At 42.5% G+C, this 18,264-nt stretch overlaps 1 protein-coding gene across 6 annotated transcripts in view; it reads left to right on the top strand.

Annotated features, from left to right (window-relative positions):
* The window catches only part of LOC134343964 (interleukin-6 receptor subunit beta-like), a 109,887-nt gene that overhangs the window by 39,605 nt on the left and 52,018 nt on the right, over positions 1-18,264 (top strand). For all 6 annotated transcript variants that reach the window (XM_063042948.1, XM_063042944.1, XM_063042949.1 and 3 more), the window contains exon 2: positions 2,252-2,338. In XM_063042948.1, coding sequence (XP_062899018.1) covers positions 2,266-2,338 — 73 coding nt within the window. In that variant the 5' untranslated portion in view covers positions 2,252-2,265. The remainder of the gene's footprint in view (positions 1-2,251; positions 2,339-18,264) is intronic.

The raw sequence follows: 18,264 nt of genomic DNA, 5'->3' as shown, positions 1-18,264 counted from the left end.
CACAGATTCACCACTCTCTGTGTGAAGAAGTTTTTCCTCTTCTCGGTCCTAAAAGGCTTCCCCTTTATCCTTAAACTGTGATCCCTCATTCTGGACTTCCCCAACATCGGGAACAATCTTCCTGCATCTAGCCTGTCCAATCCTTTTAGGATTTTATATGATTTCAATAAGATTCCCCCCTCAATCTTCTAAATTCCAGCGAGTGTAAGCCTAGTCGATCCAGTCTTTTATCATATGAAAGTCCAGCCACTTTATTTCTGTTCCTCTATTGAGATTTGTTTCGTATTTTTAATGTATTTAAACTTGCTAATTATTTATTTTTCAACTGTTTCAAAGTGTCTGATTATTAAAGGGTCTTTTGATAGTGCCATTTAACCAAAGGCCTCGACAGTTTAGAAGTGGACTCTTGTGATCTGTCACCTAAGGCCTAGTAGTGCTTGCACATGTAATTCCCATTATGCTTTGCTGTCATCTCTAAATTTGTATTATTGATAGAAGTAACCCCATATATAATCCTAGATAATTTATATATTACAGGACATTTGAATATGCCACCTAGATTTCACTCTGCATTCTCCTAAAACGTGCTTGAATGTGCTTCTCTTCAGGCACACTGGAAGAGAAATATCTTAAGAGCTTTGCTAGCCCCTGGCAGTGCACCTACTGCTCTTTAAAACAAATTAATCCTCAGCATCTCCTTTGAACTTTTCCCCCCTCACCTTTAATGTCCTAGTACAGTCGGCCCTCCATATCCGCGGGTTCTGCATCTGCGGATTCAACCAACCGTGGATAGAATATCTTCGAAAAAAGATTCCAGAAAGTTCCAAAAAGCAAAACTTGAATTTGCCGCGCCAAACACTACGCTGAATTCACGCGAATGAAGTGATGTGTAGGCATACCCTGCTGTAGCCTCCCGCCATTTCACAGATCCTCAGTCCCTCTCCAGCACTCGTTGTTTGAGCATTGTTCACCTCGCGTCTTGTGCATTCGCTACTTGTGTTGTGAGCGAGAGGAAGGAATTTAAGGCTAGTAAGGGATGGCTGACTAGCTATGTAAAGCGCTACAGCCTTAAGAACTTAAAGATCACGGGAGAATCGGCATCAGCGTTCCCAGAAGAGCTACGATGGTTGTGTCTGTACTGAACATGTACAGACTTCTTTTGTCATTATTCCCTAAGCAATACAGTATAACAACTATGTACATAGCATTTACATTGTATTAGGTATTATAAGTAATCTAGAGATGATTTAAAGTATATAGGAGGATGTGCGTAGGTTATATGCAAATACTACGCCATTTTATATAAGGGACTTGAGCACCCGCGGATTTTGGTATCCGTGGGTGTTCCTGGAACCAATCCCCCGTGGATACCAAGGAATGACTGTATTAGACATTTTGACCCTAAGGGAAAAGATGCTGGCTGTTTATCTGCTGTTTACATACTGGTAACTAACTCTTTTCTGCACACTTGCCAAAGCCCTCACATCCTTCCTGTAATAAAGCGACAAGAATTGAATGCAATACTCCATATGCAGCGTAACCAAGTTTAACATAGCTTCACAACCTGTGAATTCAGTGCCTCATTTAATAAAGGCAAACCAGCCATTTGGTATGTTTACCATCCTATCCAACCTATGCAACTACATTCAGGAAGCTATGGACTTGGGCCAGCAGATCTCCCTGTACATCAGTTTAAGGAACTCTTGGATTTAATGGTCAAGGGCATTGGTTAAAGAGGTGCCTTTTAAGAAGACTAGAACCACAGTCATATAGCACCCGAAGGGACCTGTGGCCAAATTCATCTATACTAATATATGTTTCAATGTTCTTGTGATGAATAAATCTGGATGTGCAGCTGGGAAAATTATGTAAGCAAATATAGCAACATTTAAGAGGCATTTAGATAAGCACGTGAACTGGTGAACTGGCATAGAATGTGGGGTGAAAATATAGACCATATGCAGGCAGATTGGGTTAGTTTCGAATGGCATTAGAGTTAGCAGATGGCATTATAGTTGGCACAGATGTTGGTTGAAGGATCTGTTCCCATGCTATTCAGTATTCTGTTTTCTATAAAAATAAATGTTGTGGAGTGATACAGAGGCAGGAAGAAAAATCGGAAAGAATTGAGTAGTAAACGGCTTTGGAAGCTGAAGGCATTGTCTTCAGCAGTACTGAGTAGATTCAGAAGTGACTAAGAGGACAAGTTCTAAATCTTTGCTAATGCTTTAATTTTTTTTTAATTTTTTAGTGACTACCTGAATCATGTTTCTCCAGAGAATTTGGTGGCTTGTGGTAACATCTCTCTCCATACAAATCGGTGAATGTTTAAAAATTGGTAAGTGTAAAAGAAATATCTATTATTGTCATGTAAATAATTGTCTTATCTTTAATGACTATCAAGCATGAAAATGTGGGCAGTTTAAAAATAGTGAATTGCAGAAGTTCTGATATTGAATTGTGTTGGAAATCTGGATCCCATTGCTTTTTGTTTTTAACATTGAAGTAATGGGTGATGTGTATTGGCAAATCTTAATTAATAACTAAAGTTTTCCCTCTCATTAGAAGCATACTTAAGCAAGGTAAAGTGCATCCACATATGTCAGAAGTAAGCCAGTTGTGCTATGATCAGTGTTGTTATTATAAACTTGCTTGAGTAACCATGAATTTTAGTCTCATGTAGGATCTTTGACTAACACCAATTCAATAGGTTTCAACAATGTTGGTTGGCCATGGTAATGTCTATATAAAATGCAAATCCATTGGAGCACTCTTTAGAAAAACACTGCTACAGCTAATCTGTCCATTTCTGTTGTTAATTTATTATCATCACCATATAGTCAACTATAGTTGGAAGATATGAGTAATTGTTAAAGCTTCGAGCCAGTCGACCAAATGTTCTTTGCCCATATTTTGCTCATATTATGCTGTGCCAGTGCGTTCGGACCAATGACTATTTTACTGTGATTGCTGAATGACTAATTTTGGCAGGCTGAATTCAGCACGATAGATCATTCATTGGCAATGCAGCGTGAAGATTAAAAAGGGCTTGAGCTCTCAGCTTTCTTTTGGGCTGAAATCAGTGCAAGGCCAATAAAAAGAATGGAGACTTAAGCGGAACGGCTATTATTGGAGTGGACCAGTGTTAGTGGTCCTGCTTTGGCTTAACAGACTAGCATGAGGACAGGCGTGGGCAACTATAGGTGTTGTTTCTAAGTAAGAAAAAGTTTCTAGTATTTTTTTTCTTGAGGTTCATAGCTAGTACACTGAGAATGGATTTAGAGTTAATGGTATGTTCCTTGTGTGAGATGTGAGAAATTTGGGAGACCTCCAGTATCCCCAGTAAATATTTCTATACAAAGTGCATCAAGGTGTACCTACTTAGAGGCTGTTAAGGAGCTGGAGCTGGAAAAGGGAATGGGTAGCTAGCACAGAATACCCCTGTGGCAGTTCCCCTCAATGATAAATATACCACTTTGGATACTGTTGGGGATGGGGTGGGAACAACCTATCGGAGAAACCATGGTGACCAGGTCTCTGACACTGAGTCTGGCTGTGTGGCTCAGAAAGGAAAGGGGAGAGGAAGTGCAGTAGTGATAGGGTATTCCATAATTAGAGTAATATAAAGCAGATTCTGTGGACATGAGACACCCAGATGGTATGTTGCCTCCCAGGTGCCAAGCTCAGGAATGTCTCAGATGGGGTCCGCGGCATTCTAAAGGGGGAGAGGGAACAGCTACATCATGGTACATTTTGGTACCATCAACATGGGTAGGAAAACGAGGAGGCCCTGAAGAGGGAAATATAGGGAATAAGGCAGTAGACTGAAAGGCAGGACTTCCATGGTAGTAATCTTTATATTTCTGCCTGTGTTCTCTGCCAGTGAGGGTAATGATTTGGCAGATGAATGTGCGGCTGAGGAACTGGTGCAGGTGAAAGGATATTGTATTTCTGTATCATTGGGGTCTCTTGGGAAGATGTGACCTGTACAAAAAGTTTAGGTTATACCTGAACCTGAGGGGTCCAATATCCTTGAGACCAGATTTGCTAGAGCTGTCAGGGAGGGTTTGGACTAATTTTGCAGGGAGAGGGGAACTGGGGTGATGGGGATGAGAATCGGGCAGGTAGTATAAAGCAGAGGCTGTGTGTAATGAAGCTGTGAGGAAGAACAAGCAGATGATAGGGTAAAATTGCAGTCAGTGGGATGAGTTAAAGTGTAACATGGGGGCAACATCAAAAAGGGTGATGAATAAAGCACTGAAAGTGTTGTATTTAAATTCAGACAGTATACAGAATAAGGTAGATGATCTTGTGATGCAGGTAGAGATTTGCAGGTATGATGTTATTGGCATCTCCAAGACATGGCTGAAAGAATATCATAGTTGAGAGCTTTTCATCCAAGGATGCACATTTTGTATTGAAAGGACAGGCAGGTAGGCAGAGGGGGTGGGGTGGTTCTATTTGTATTAAAAATAAATATGAAAGCAAATCCTTGGAATGAGGTGACATCAGATCTGAGGATGTAAACTCCTTGTCTGTAGAGTTAAGAAATTGCAAGGGTAAAAAGACCCTGACGCGAGTTACATACATGCCTCCAAACTGTAGCCAGGATGTGGGCTACAAATTACAGTGGGAAGTAGAATAGGCATGTGAAAGGGACAATGCTACAATAATCATGGGGGATTTCAGTATGCAGGTAGATTAGGGAAAATCTGGTTGGTACTGGATACCAAGAGGGAATTTGTAGAGTGCCTACGGGATGGATTTTTATAGCAGCTTGTGGTTGAGCCCCTGGGGGATCGGCAGTTCAGGATTGTGTGTTATGTAATGACCCAGATTTGATTAGGAAGCTCAAGGTAAAGGAAACATTAGGAAACAGTGAGCATAATATGATAGAATTCACCCTGCAGTTTGAGAAGGAGAAGCTAAGCATCAAATAAATCAGTATTACACTGGTGGAGTAAAGGAAACTACAGAGGTACAAGAGTGGAGCTGGCCAAGGTTGATTGAAAGGGTACACCAGCAATGATGACGGCAGAACAACAGTGGTTGGTATTTCTGGGGCAAATTTGGAAGGTGCAGGAAAGATCAGAATCAGGTTTATTATCACTGGCATGTGACGTGAAATTTGTTAACTTGGCAGTAGCAGTTCAGTGCAATACATAATCTAACAGAAAGGAAAAAAATAATAAATCGTAATAATAAATAAAGTAAATCAAGTATGTATATTGAATAGATTACACTGGACAACAGATTTTTTTTCAAAGGTGTTGCTTCCTCAGAATTTATTTTTGTTTATGATAGACTGCTTGAAGATGAACACAAATATAATTTCAGACCACTTGTATCAATCACATAGGAATTTGGAGAAACAACAACTTAACTTTTATTGAATATAATGTGCTTAATTGCATAATGGTGCTGATGCTTTACAATAGTTCAACTAAGTTAAAAATAGTTTGTTAATGATTTTCATTTGTACTCCGTGTCTGAGGCTTTTCGCTTGAGTGTCCAACAATAATTCACCAGCATTGATGGATACCAGTTGCCCTGGTATGTTTTCTCCATGACTGCAATGTCCTGGTGAAACCTTTCACCGTGCTGGTCACTAACAGCACCAAGATTTGCAGGGAAGAAGTCTAAATGGGAATGCAGAAAATAAATCTTTAGTGACATGTTGCATTTCATTGTTTTATATGCTTGAAGCATGCTTTCAACCATTGCATGTAGTTTGGTGCTCTGTAGATGCTGAGGAAAAATTTCAACAACTTCCTTGAATGCCTTCCATGTGGTTTTCTCCAGTCCCACTAGAAATTCTTCAAATTGCATGTCATTGATGACCTGTTTGATTTGTGGACCAACAAAAATGCATTCCTTAATCTTGGCATCAGTTATTCTGGGAAGCATCTGTTTCAAGTATCAAAATCCTTCATAGAAATTTTTGTGCCTGGTGATAGCAAATTCCATCCTTACAGTCCTGAACCCAGTAATTATTACTAAAACCTGTCCTGCCATGCAGCAGCCGAGCCGCCTAAGCGTGCCCAAGCATGCCTGACAAGATGGGAAACTTTCCAGCTTGCATTGTAGGCAACATTTTAATTGACTTGAATTATGAATTAAAATAATAAACATAGGTTTATTTTTTTTAAAATGGTGCGTGATAGGGAAATTTCATGGTGATTTTCATGAGCAGTAGCCCAAAATTCATAAGGTACACCTAAAGGTATTCAGGAAGCAAAATCTTTGTTGTCCAGTGTTATTAAAAAATGTATAAAAACAGAAATACTGTATATTAAAAAAAAGTGAGGTAGTGTCCGAAGCTTCAAAGTCCATTTAGGAATCGGATGGCAGAGGGGAAGAAGCTGTTCCCAAATCGCTGTGTGCGCGCCTTCAGGCTTCTGTATCTCCTACCTGATGGTAACAGTGAGAAAAGGGCATGCCCTGGGTACTGGAGGTCCTTAATAATGGACGCTGCCTTTCTGAGACACTGCTCTCTAAAGATGTCCTGGGTACTTTGTAGGCTAGTGCCCAAGATGGAGCTGACTAGATTTACAACCTTCTGCAGCTTCTTTCGGTCCTGTGCAGTAGCCCCTCCATTCCAGACAGTGATGCAGCCTGTCAGAATGCTCTCCACGGTACAACTATAGAGGGTTTTGAGTGTATTTGTTGACATGCCAAATCGCTTCAAACTCCTGATAAAGTATAGCTGCTGTCTTACCTTTTTCATGACTACATCAGTATGTTAGGACCAGGTTAGATCCTCAGAGATCTTGACACCCAGGAACTTGAAGCTGATCATTCTCTTCACTTTTTATCCCTCTGAGGATTGGTATGTGTTCCTTCGTCTTACCTTTCCTGAAGTCCACAATCAGCTGTTTCGTCTTACCGACATTGAGTGCCGGGTTGTTGCTGCGGCACCACTCCACTAGTTGGCATATCTCACTCCTGTACGCCCTCTCGTCACCACCTGAGATTCTACCAACAATGGTTGTATTGTCAGCAAATTTGTAGATGGTATTTGAGCTATGCCTAGCCACACAGTCATGTGTATGTAGAGAGTAGAGTAGTGGGCTAAGCACACACCCCTGAGGTTCGCCAGTGTTGATCGTCAGCGAGGAGAATATGTTATCACCAGTCCTCACAGACTGTGGTCTTCCGTTAGGAAGACGAGGATCCAATTACAGAGGGAGGTACAGAGTCCCAGGATCTGCAACTATTCCCAAAGTTGAAATAGTATTCTAAAGAGATGATGAAGCAACTGTGGTTGATAAGAAAAGTCAAAGACAGCATAAAAGCAAAGGAAAGTTGGCTTATAATGTAGCAAAGAAATTGTGGGAAGGTAGAGGACAGGGAAGATTTTAAAATACAACCAACAGCTGTGAAAATGGACTGAAAGATGGTAGATGGAATTTAATGCAGGACCAACCAGGATAGGTCTTGCGCTGGGAAGTGCAGTAGAAACATAGATAACCTACAGCAGAGTGCAGGCCCTTCGGCCCACAAAGCTGTGCCAAACATGTCCCTAGCTTAGAACCACCTAGGCTTTACCCATAGCCCTCTATTTTTCTAAGTGCCATGTAGCCATCCAGGAGTCTGTTAAAAGACCCTACCGTTTCCACCTCCACCACCGCCACCGGCAGCCCATTCCACGCACTCACCACTCTCTGCGTTTTTCAAAAAAAAAACACAAACTTACCCATGACATCTCCTCTGTACCTATTTCCAAGCACCTTAAAAATATGCCCTCTCGTGCTAGCCATTTCAGCCCTGGGGGAAAAGCCTCTGACTATCTACACGATCAATGCCTCTCATTATCTTGTACACCTGTATCAGGTCACATCTCATCCTCCATCACTTCAAGGAGAAAAGCCGAGTTCACTCAACCTATTCTCATAAGGCATGCTCCTCAATCTAGTCAACATTCTTGTAAATCTTCTCTGCACCCTTTCTATGGTTTTCACGTCCTCCCTGTAGTGAGGCGACCAGAATTGAGCACAGTACTCCAAGTGGTGTCTGACTAGGGTCCTATATAGCTGCAAAATTACATCTCAGCTCTTAAACTCAATCCCACGATTGATGAAAGCCAATGCACCGTATGCCTTCTTAACCACAGAGTCAACCTCCGTAGCAGCTTTGAGTGTTCTTTGGACTCGGACCCCAAGATTCCTCTGATCCTCCACACTGCCAAGAGTCTTAGCATTAATGCAATATTTTGCCATCATATTTTTGACCTACCAAAATGAACCACCTTCACACTTATCTGGGTTGAACTCCATCTGCTACTTCTCAGCCCAGTTGTAACCTCTGACAGCCCTCCACACTATCCACAACATCCGCAACCTTTGTCATCAGCAAATTTACTAACCCATCCCTCTACTTCCTCATCCAGGTCATTTATAAAAATCACAGAGTAGGGGTCCCAGAACAGATCCCTAAGGCACACCACTGGTCACCGGCCTCCAAGCAGAATATGACCCGTCTACAACCACTCTCTGCCTTCTGTGGGCAAGCCAGTTCTGGATCCACAAAGCAATGTCCCCTTGGATCCCATGTCTCTTTACTCTCTCAATAAGCCTTGCATGGGGTACCTTATCAAATACCTTGCTAAAATCCATATACACTGCATCTACAGCTCTACCTTCATCAATGTGTTTAGTCACACCCTCAAAATATTCAGTCAGGCTCGTAAGGTATAACCTGCCTTTGACAAAGTCATGCTGATTATTCCTAATCTTATTGTGCTTCTCCAAGTGCTGATAAATCCTACCTCTCAAGATCTTCTCCATCAACTTACCAACCACTGAAGTAAGATTCATTGGCCTATAATTTCCTGGGCTATTCCTACTCCCCTTCTTGAATAAGGGGACAACATCCGCAACCCTCCAATCCTCCGGAACCTCTCCTGTCCTCATTGATGATGCAAAGATCATTGCCAGAGTCTCAGCAATTTCCTCCCTCGCTTCCCACAGTAGCCTGGGGTACATCCTGTTTGGTCCCGGTGACTTATCCAACTTAATGCTTTCCATAGGCTCCAGCACATCCTCTTCCTTAATATCTACATGCTCAAGCTTTTCAGTCCACTGTAAGTCATCCCTACAATCGCCAAGATTCTTTTCCATAGCAAATATGAAGCAAAGTATTCATTAAGTACCAGTAGAACGAAGGGATCTAGGAATAGAGGTCCATAATTCATTGGAAGTAGCATCACAGGTTGATAGGGTCTTAAAGTAAGCTTCTGACATATTGGCCTTCATAAATCAATGTATTGAGTACAGGAGATGTAATGTAATGTTGAAGTTGTATAATATGTTGATGAGGCCCAATTTGGAGTATTGTGTGCAGTTTTGGTTACCTACCTACAGGAACAATGTAAACAAGTTTGGAAGAGTACAGAGAAAATTTGCAAGGATGTTGCCGAGTCTGGAGGACCTGAGTTATATGGAAAGGTTAAATAGATTAGAAGTTTATTCCTTGGAACGTAGAAGATTGAGAGGAGATTTGATAAAGGTGTAGAAAATTATAAGGGGCATAGATAGAGTAAATGCAAGCAGGTTTTTTTCCACTGAGATCGGGTGGGACTACAACTGGAAGTCATGGGTTAAGGTAAAGTTTAAGGGAAACTTCATTCAGAGGGTCATGAGAGTGTGGAATGAGCTGCCTGCGCAAGTGTTGCATACAAGCTCTAGTTCAACATTTAAGAGAAGTTTGGATAGGTACATTGAAGGTAGGGGTATGGAGGGCAGTAGTTCCAGTATTGGTCAATGGAAGTAGGCAGCTTAAAGGGCTAGTTGGACTGTTTGTGCTGTACTTTTCCATGACACTAACACCGGCAGAAGCAACTTAAAAAGCCATAAAAGAAGTAAAGATTAAATACGAAGGTAGGCTAGCCAATAATGTAAGAGGATACAAAAAGTTTTCAGGTATATAAAGAGTAAAAGAGAGATGACCACTGGAAAATTAAACTGAAGAGGTTGTAATAAGGTACAAAGAAACAGTGGAGGAACTTCAGTGTTTTTGCATGAGTCTCCACTGTGGAAGATGCTAGCAGAATGCCAGAAATTTGAGTGTCAGGGTGCAAAAGTGGTTGGGAAGCTGAAAAGCATGAAGGTAGATAAGTCACATGGACCAGATGGACTGCATGCTAGGGTTCTGAATGAGGTAGCTGAAGAGATTGTGGAGCATTAATTATGATCTTCCAGTCTTCTGAAGGACTGGAAAATTGCGAATGTTACTCCGCACTCGTAAGAAGAGAGAGAGGCAGAAGAAAGAAAATTATAGGCCAGTTATACTTACTTCAGTAGTTGGAAAATGTTGGAGTCTGATTTAAGGATAGACTTTTGGGGTACCTGGAAGCACTTCATAAAGTAGGCCAATGTAAGCATGGACATTGCTCGAAGATTTCTCTAAAGGAGAAATCTTGCCTAATAAATATGTTAAAATTCTTTGAGGAAATAACAGGCAGGATAGACAAAGGAGAGTCAGTGGATGTTAATTTGGAACTTGACAAGGTGCCACACGTGAGGCTGCTAACAACGTATGAGCCCACGGTATTTCAGGAAAGGTACTAGCATCGCTGCCAATCAAATGGATGGACACAATAAGGACAGCTTTGAACACCATGTTATCAACAATGAGCCGCCTTTGCGAGGATGAATACTCACTTAGTGCACCGATCCGTAGGGTCACCATGAGTCAGTAACAACTCAATGGCACTTAACAAGTAGTATGGATAGAAGATTAGCCAACTGGCAAGAGGCGAAGAATGGGAATAAAGGGGGCCTTTGGTTGGCTGCCAGTGACTAGTAATCTGCAACCGCCCCATTAATTTTTCTGTAGCTTATTTGGGATATAAGATTTCATGAGGTATCTGGGATATGCTTAACATACTTCATTCATATCTTTTCTGCATTTTCTCCTTGCTCTCATAAAGGAATCTGGTGTTCATTAAATACAGAGCTTCTATTTTCATGGAAGCAGATACAGAATTACCACTGCTATCATCTAGCTCTTAACACTATTTGGCCTTCACTTAGCAACAGCTTATGAAGAATAATTAAAATTAGATTTTTGCTGAGTGGAAAATTGCTAACAAACTGACATGAGAGCACTATAGTTTGTTGGTGCCATTTGACATTGAGGATTGATGTAAAATGTTTTATTCCTCTCTGGGATCCAGACATTGCTGGTAAGACCAGTATTTGTCCACCCCTATTGTGCCAGAAAATGTGATGATGAAACTTCTGCTGTACACACAGTGATGATGAAATTCTTTTGTTAGAGCTTGTGATTACCTGCCTCTTCTGCCGTGTAAGTATTACTTGCCATTTTTCAACCTGTGTCTGAGTGTACTATAGATCTTGCACAGTCCAGTTGGTTGCTAGAAGTACTTTGTGTGAAGAGAAATGTTGAGGAGAAATGCCCAATGAAAAATTAAAGATCTGAAAGATTAACTTTTATTTTCCCCACTGATGTTTTGAGTGGGTAAACTGGTATATGGCATTGACAGTTTAATCTCAACACTTGCACTGTTTCTGTAAATTCACTTTGTACTAAATTGCTGAATATTTCCAGCATTTTATATTTTCATATTCCTTTTGAAGTAAGGATCTTGTCCTTCAAAATCTCAGCAAGTCCCATTAACTTTTGTCATGATATATTGCTTTTCTTAAATTCAACTTTTCCAAAATTACCACCAAGGCAATTGTCCAGTAACTAAGTAAAAACCAAAATTTCTGAATGCAACAAACTCCAGTGGTGACTGATGAGTCATAATGAATAAAGTTGTCAAGGAAGATAGTGAACTGAAACCAAATTGGAAATGTTTCATTCAGATGATTCGCTTTATTCAGGAGACTTGAGTTCTCTATGCATAGTCGTAGAGAAGTACAGCAAAGAAACAGGCCTTTCGACCCATCTAGTCCATGCTGAAACCATTTAAACTGTCTACTGCCATCGTCCTGCATCGGGACCAGAGCCCTCCATATCTCTACCATCCATGTACCTATCCAAACTTCTCTTAAATGTTGAAATCAAGCTCACATGCACCACTTGTGCTGGTAGCACATTTGACACACTCATGACCCTCTGATTGAAGAGCTTTCCCTCGCATTGCTCTTAAACATCTCTCCTTTCACCCTTAAGCTATTACCTCTGGTTGTAGTCCCAGCCAACCTCAGTAGAAAAAGCCTGCTTGCATTTACCCCATCTATACCCCTCATAATTTTACATACCTCTATCAAATCAACCTTGTTTACATCTTTCCTGTAGGTAAGTGACCAAAGTGACATACAATACAACAAATTAGGCCTCACCAACATCATGTATGACTTCAACCTAACATCCTATCTTCTGTACTCAGTACATTGATGTATGAAGGCCAATGTGCCAAAAGCTTCCTTTACGACCCTATCTACCTATGACACCACTTTCACTGAATTATGTACCTGTCTTCCCGGATCCCTTTGTTCTACCATACCCCTCAGTGCCCTACCGTTCCCTGTTTAAGACCTACCCTGGTTGGTCCTACCGAAGTGCAAAACCTTGCAGTTGCCTGCATTAATTTCTATCTGCTGTTTTTCCAGCTGATGCAAATCCCTCTGCAAGCCACGATACCCCCTCACTGTTCACTACATTCCCAACCTTGGTGTCATCTGCAAATTTACTGATCCAGTTGAGCACATTATTATCCAGATCATTAATATAGATGATAAACATAAAGGACTCGACACTGATCCCTCCAGCACACCACTAGTCACAGGCCTCCAGTCAGAGAGGCAACCCTCTACTACCACTCTGGCTTCTCACACAAAGACGATGTCTAATCCAATTTACTATCTCGTCCTGATGCTAAGCAACTGAACCTTCTTGAGCAGCCTCCCATGTGTGACCTTGTTAAATGCCTTGCTAAAGTCCATGTAGACAACATCCACTGCCCTACCTTTATCTACTTCCCTGGCAACTTCTTCGAAAAACTATCATTGGTTAGACACTGCCTACCACATATAAAGCCATGCTGACTATCCTTAATTAGTCCTGTCTCTCCAAATACTTATGTATCCAGTCCCTTAGAACAGGGGTCCCCAACCATTTTTGCACAGCGGACCAGTTTAATATTGGCAATATTCTTGTGGACTGGCCACCGGGGTGTGGGGGGGGGGGGAAAGGTGTTCAAGTAGGGTTAAACTCACCTCAACATGTCTTCTACAGTTAGGGTTGCCAACTTTTTCACTCCCAAATAAGGGACAAAAGTAGCAGTCAAATCCCGGGACACTTGTGTTTACCCCTGGAAAGACTACCATGAGCACGAAGCCTTGCGCAGGCACCTATGTGCGCATGCGTGACGTGCTGATTTCTTTTCCCACAAATCGGTTTTGCCTTGATCTTCCCGACTACACTGTACATCCGTTATTTCTACTTTATATAGGCTATGTATTTATCATATCATTCCTGCTTTTACTATATGTTAGTGTTATTTTAGGTTTTATGTGTTATTTGGTATGATTTGTTAGGTTATTTTTTTGGGTCTGGGAACGCTCAAAAATTTTTCCCATATAAATTAATGGTAATTGCTTCTTTGCTTTATGCCATTTTGGCTCGAAAGGTTCCATAGGAATGCTGTACCTTAGCGGGGGAAATACGGGACAAGGGTGCTCCCATATGGGACAAACCAATTTAGCCCAATATATCGGATGTCTCAGCAATACGGGATAGTTGGCAACCCTATGTTCAAGTTCAACAGTGCGTGACAGGGAGTGTGGAAAGGTGCAGCTGACTCATATTGTTTCCTTGCGGCCCAGTGGTTGGGGACTGCTGCCTTAGAATACCTTCCAATAACTTTTCCACAACTGATATCAGACTACTTGATTTCTGTTCAGAGCTTTTTTTTAAACAGCAGAGCCATGTTGGCTATCCTCAAATCCTCTGGTACTTCTGTCGCTAAGGATATTTTATCTCTGCTAGAGGCCCAAAAATTTCTGCACTTATCTCACGTAGGGTCTGAGGGAACATCTCGTCAGGCCCTGGGGATTTATCCACCCTGATTTGGCTCAGGGTAGCAAACACCTCCTCTGTAATCTGCACAGGGTCCATTAAGTTGATGCCACTTTGCCTCACTTCTATAGACTCTGTATACTTCTCCCGAGCTAATACAAATGCAAAGGATGCATTTAAGATCTTCCCCCATCTGTTTTGGCTCCACACATGGATTGCCATTCTGGTCTGCTGAGGACCAATTTTGACCCTTGCAATCCTTTTGTTCTTAACATATCTGTAGAATCCCTTTAGATTCTCCTTCACCTTGTCTGCTGGAGCAACTTCATGCCTTTTTTTAGTCTTCCTGGTTTCTTAAATGATCTCCTACATTTCTTGTACTTCATAAGCACCTAATTTGTTCCTACTTGCCTATACCTGCTATGCAAATCCTTTTTTTCCCCTCTCTTAATCAGGGCCTCAATATCTGTTGAACAAAGGTTCCCTGCAATTGTTATCTTTTCATTTTATTCTGGCAGATACATACAAGCTTTGTACTCTCAAAATTTCATTTTTGAAGGCTTCCCACTTTACAAATACATCAAGCTCTACGCTTCTTTTTGGATTCCAGACCTAATCAGTTCCCCTCTACCACCACTCTGCTCCGTCTAGCGGAATTAGTCCTTACTCTTAATAATTTCTCCTTTGGCTCCTCCCACTTCCTCCAGACTAAAGGTGTAGCTATGGGCACCCGTATGGGTCCCAGCTATGCCTGCCTTTTTGTTGGCTTTGTGGAACAATCTATGTTCCGTGCCTATTCTGGTATCTGTCCCCCACTTTTCCTTCACTACATCGACGACTGCATTGGCGCTGCTTCCTGCACGCATGCAGAACTCGTTGACTTTATTAACTTTGCCTCCAACTTTCACCCTGCCCTCAAGTTTACCTGGTCCATTTCCGACAGCTCCCTCCCCTTTCGAGATCTTTCTGTCTCTGTCTCTGGAGACAGCTTATCCACTGATGTCTACTATAAGCCTACTGACTGTCACAGCTATCTGGACTATTCCTCTTCTCACCCTGTCTCTTGCAAAAACGCCATCCCCTTCTCGCAATTCCTCCGTCTCCGCCGCATCTGCTCTCAGGATGAGGCTTTTCATTCTAGGACGAGGGAGATGTCTTCATTTTTTAAAGAAAGGGGCTTCCCTTCCTCCACTATCAACTCTGCTCTTAAACGCATCTCCCCCATTTCACGTACATCTGCTCTCACTCCATCCTCCCGCCACCCCATTAGGAATAGGGTTCCCCTGGTCCTCACCTACCACCCCACCAGCCTCCGAGTCCAACATATTATTCTCCGTAACTTCCGCCACCTCCAACGGGATCCCATCACTAAACACATCTTTCCCTCCCCCCCCCCTGCATTCCGCAGGAATCGCTCCCTACACAACTCCCTTGTCCATTCGTCCCCCCCATCCCTCCCCACTGATCTCCCTCCCGGCATTTATCCGTGTAAGCGGAACAAGTGCTACACATGCCCTTACACTTCCTCCCTTACCACCATTCAGTGCCCCAAACAGTCCTTCCAGGTGAGGCAACACTTCACCTGTGAGTCGACTGGGGTGATATACTGCGTCCAGTGCTCCCGATGTGGCCTTTTATATATTGGCGAGACCCGACGCAGACTGGGAGACCGCTTTGCTGAACATCTACACTCTGTCCGCCAGAGAAAGCAGGATCTCCCAGTGGCCACACATTTTAATTCCACATCCCATTCCCATTCTGACATGTCTATCCACGGCCTCCTCTACTGTAAAGATGAAGCCACACTCAGGTTGGAGGAACAACACCTTATATTCCGTCTGGGTAGCCTCCAACCTGATGGCATGAACATCGACTTCTCTAACTTCCGCTAAGGCCCCACATCCCCCTCGTACCCCATCTGTTACTTATTTTTATGCACACATTCTTTCTCTCACTCTCCTTTTTCTCCCTCTGTCCCTCTGAATATACCTCTTGCCCATCCTCTGGGTCCCCCCCCCACCCTTGTCTTTCTTCCCGGACCTCTTGTCCCATGATCCTCTCGTATCCCCTTTTGCCAATCACCTGTCCAGCTCTTGGCTCCATCCCTCCTCCTCCTGTCTTCTCCTATCATTTTGGATCTCCCCCTCCCCCTCCTACTTTCAAATCCCTTACTCACTCTTCCTTCAGTTAGTCCTGACGAAGGGTCTCGGCCTGAAACGTCGACTGCACCTCTTCCTACAGATGCTGCCTGGCCTGCTGCGTTCACCAGCAACTTTGATGTGTGTTGCTTGAATTTCCAGCATCTGCAGAATTCCTGTTGTTTGCCAGAAAACAGTTGGTCCTGATCCACACTTGCCTGATCATTTCTGATACCACCTAAATTGGAGAAAGGCAAATTTTGAATCTCAACCCATGGATTAGACCTATCTTTTAGCATACAGGTATCCCCTGCTTTTCGAACGTTTGCTTTATGAAACTTCACTGTTACGAAAGACCTACATTAGTTTCCTGTTTTCGCTAACAGAAGGTGTTTTCACTGTTACGAAAAAAGGCAGCATGCGGAAAAAAAAGCAGTGCACGCCCTGAGCAGCCGCTCTTCCCCCGGATTCGGAACAGCATTTACGCCGGCATTGCTTAAACACGTGCCTGTGAGCAGCCATTAGCAAGATAAGTTCTAAGGTATCGGAAAAGCCTAAAAGAGCTCGTAAGGGTGTTACACTTAGCGTAAAACTAGACATAATTAAGCTTTTTGATCGTGGTGAATGAAGTAAGGACAAAGTGAGTTTGGCTTGTGGAAGTTGATGAAGATGATGTTGAAGAGGTTTTGGCATCCCATGACCAAGAACTAGTAGATGAAGAGCTAATGCAATTGGAAGAGGAAAGGATATCAATCGAAACCCAATGAGTAATGATAAAGTACGACTTTAATTTTGAAAGGGTACGTCGGTTTATGGCATATTTGCAAGATGGTTTGAGTCCTTACAAAGAACTGTATGATAGAAAAATGCGCGAGTCTCAGCAGTCAAGCAAGCCTTCCACAGCAGACGACGAACCTTGGACTTCGACATCGAGGCAGGCAGAGATAGAAGAAGATGACCTGCCTGCCCTAATGGAAACAGATGACGATGAGATGACACCCCAGTGTCCCACCACCCCAACCCCCCAGGCCACGGACAGATAGCGATTCGCGGAGAATGCAGCGGTAGCTGGGAGGAACACAGCACCTCTAAGAAAAAAGCTGAAATAAACATGCTAATTAATTATGTGCCGAGCGGCACCTAATTAACTAGCATGTTTATATTGGCTTTTTTCTTAGAGGTGCTGTGTGCCTCCCGGCTACCGCTGTACCCCTGCATTCTTCGTGGATCGGTATTGGTTGGCTGCCCGGAGGGTGGGGACCACTGCACCACCCCAACCTCCAACGACTCAGCCTAACACACCATGATCAGTGTGCTCTGCGCTGTCTTCCCAATTCCGTAAGTGATACTACACTGTACATATTATTTCTACCTTATATAGGCTGTGTGTTTTTATGTGTCATTTGGTATGATTTGGCAGCTTCATAGCTTAAAAGTTACTGGAGAGTGCTTGTGCCGTGTTTCTGCCGAGAGCGCTTGCGTGTGATTTTCGCTATGGAGACCAGTGCAGCAATGATTGTGGAAAAGTATTTCTACTTTATATAGGCTCTGTATTCATCATATCATTCCTGCTCTTACTATATGTTACTGTTATTTTAGGTCTTATGTGTTATTTGGCATGATTTGGTAGGTTATTTTTGGGTCTGCGAACGCTCTCAAAATTTTCCCATATAAATAAATGGTAATTGCTTCTTCACTTTACGACATTCCGGCTTACAAACCGTTTCATAGGAACGCTCTACCTTCAGATGGCGGGGGAAGCCTGTATTTACTTTGAAACTAATGACATTGTGGTCACTGGATGCAAAGTGTTACTCTACAGAAACTTCTGCCACCTGCCCTGTCTCATTCACTAATAGCAGATCCAGTATCTCACGCTCTCTCACTGGGACTTCTACGTACTGATGAAGGAAACTTCCCTGAACACATTTGACAAACCCTATCCCATCTAGTCTTTTCACAGTATGGGGTTTCCAGTTAATATGTGGAAAGTTAAAATCACCTACTATAACCACCTTGTGTTTCTTGCAACAGTGTGCGAACTTTTTATAAATTTGTTCCTCTAAATCCCTGGGACTGTTAGGTAGTCTGTAATATAGCCCCATTTATGTGGTCATACCTATACAGGTGATTTGAT

This window comes from Mobula hypostoma, chromosome 3, assembly GCF_963921235.1.
Source record: "Mobula hypostoma chromosome 3, sMobHyp1.1, whole genome shotgun sequence".
In the NCBI taxonomy this organism is placed as follows: Eukaryota; Metazoa; Chordata; class Chondrichthyes; order Myliobatiformes; family Myliobatidae; genus Mobula; species Mobula hypostoma.
Note: the sequence above shows the minus strand (reverse complement) of the source record. Positions and strands in the feature narration are given on the sequence as shown.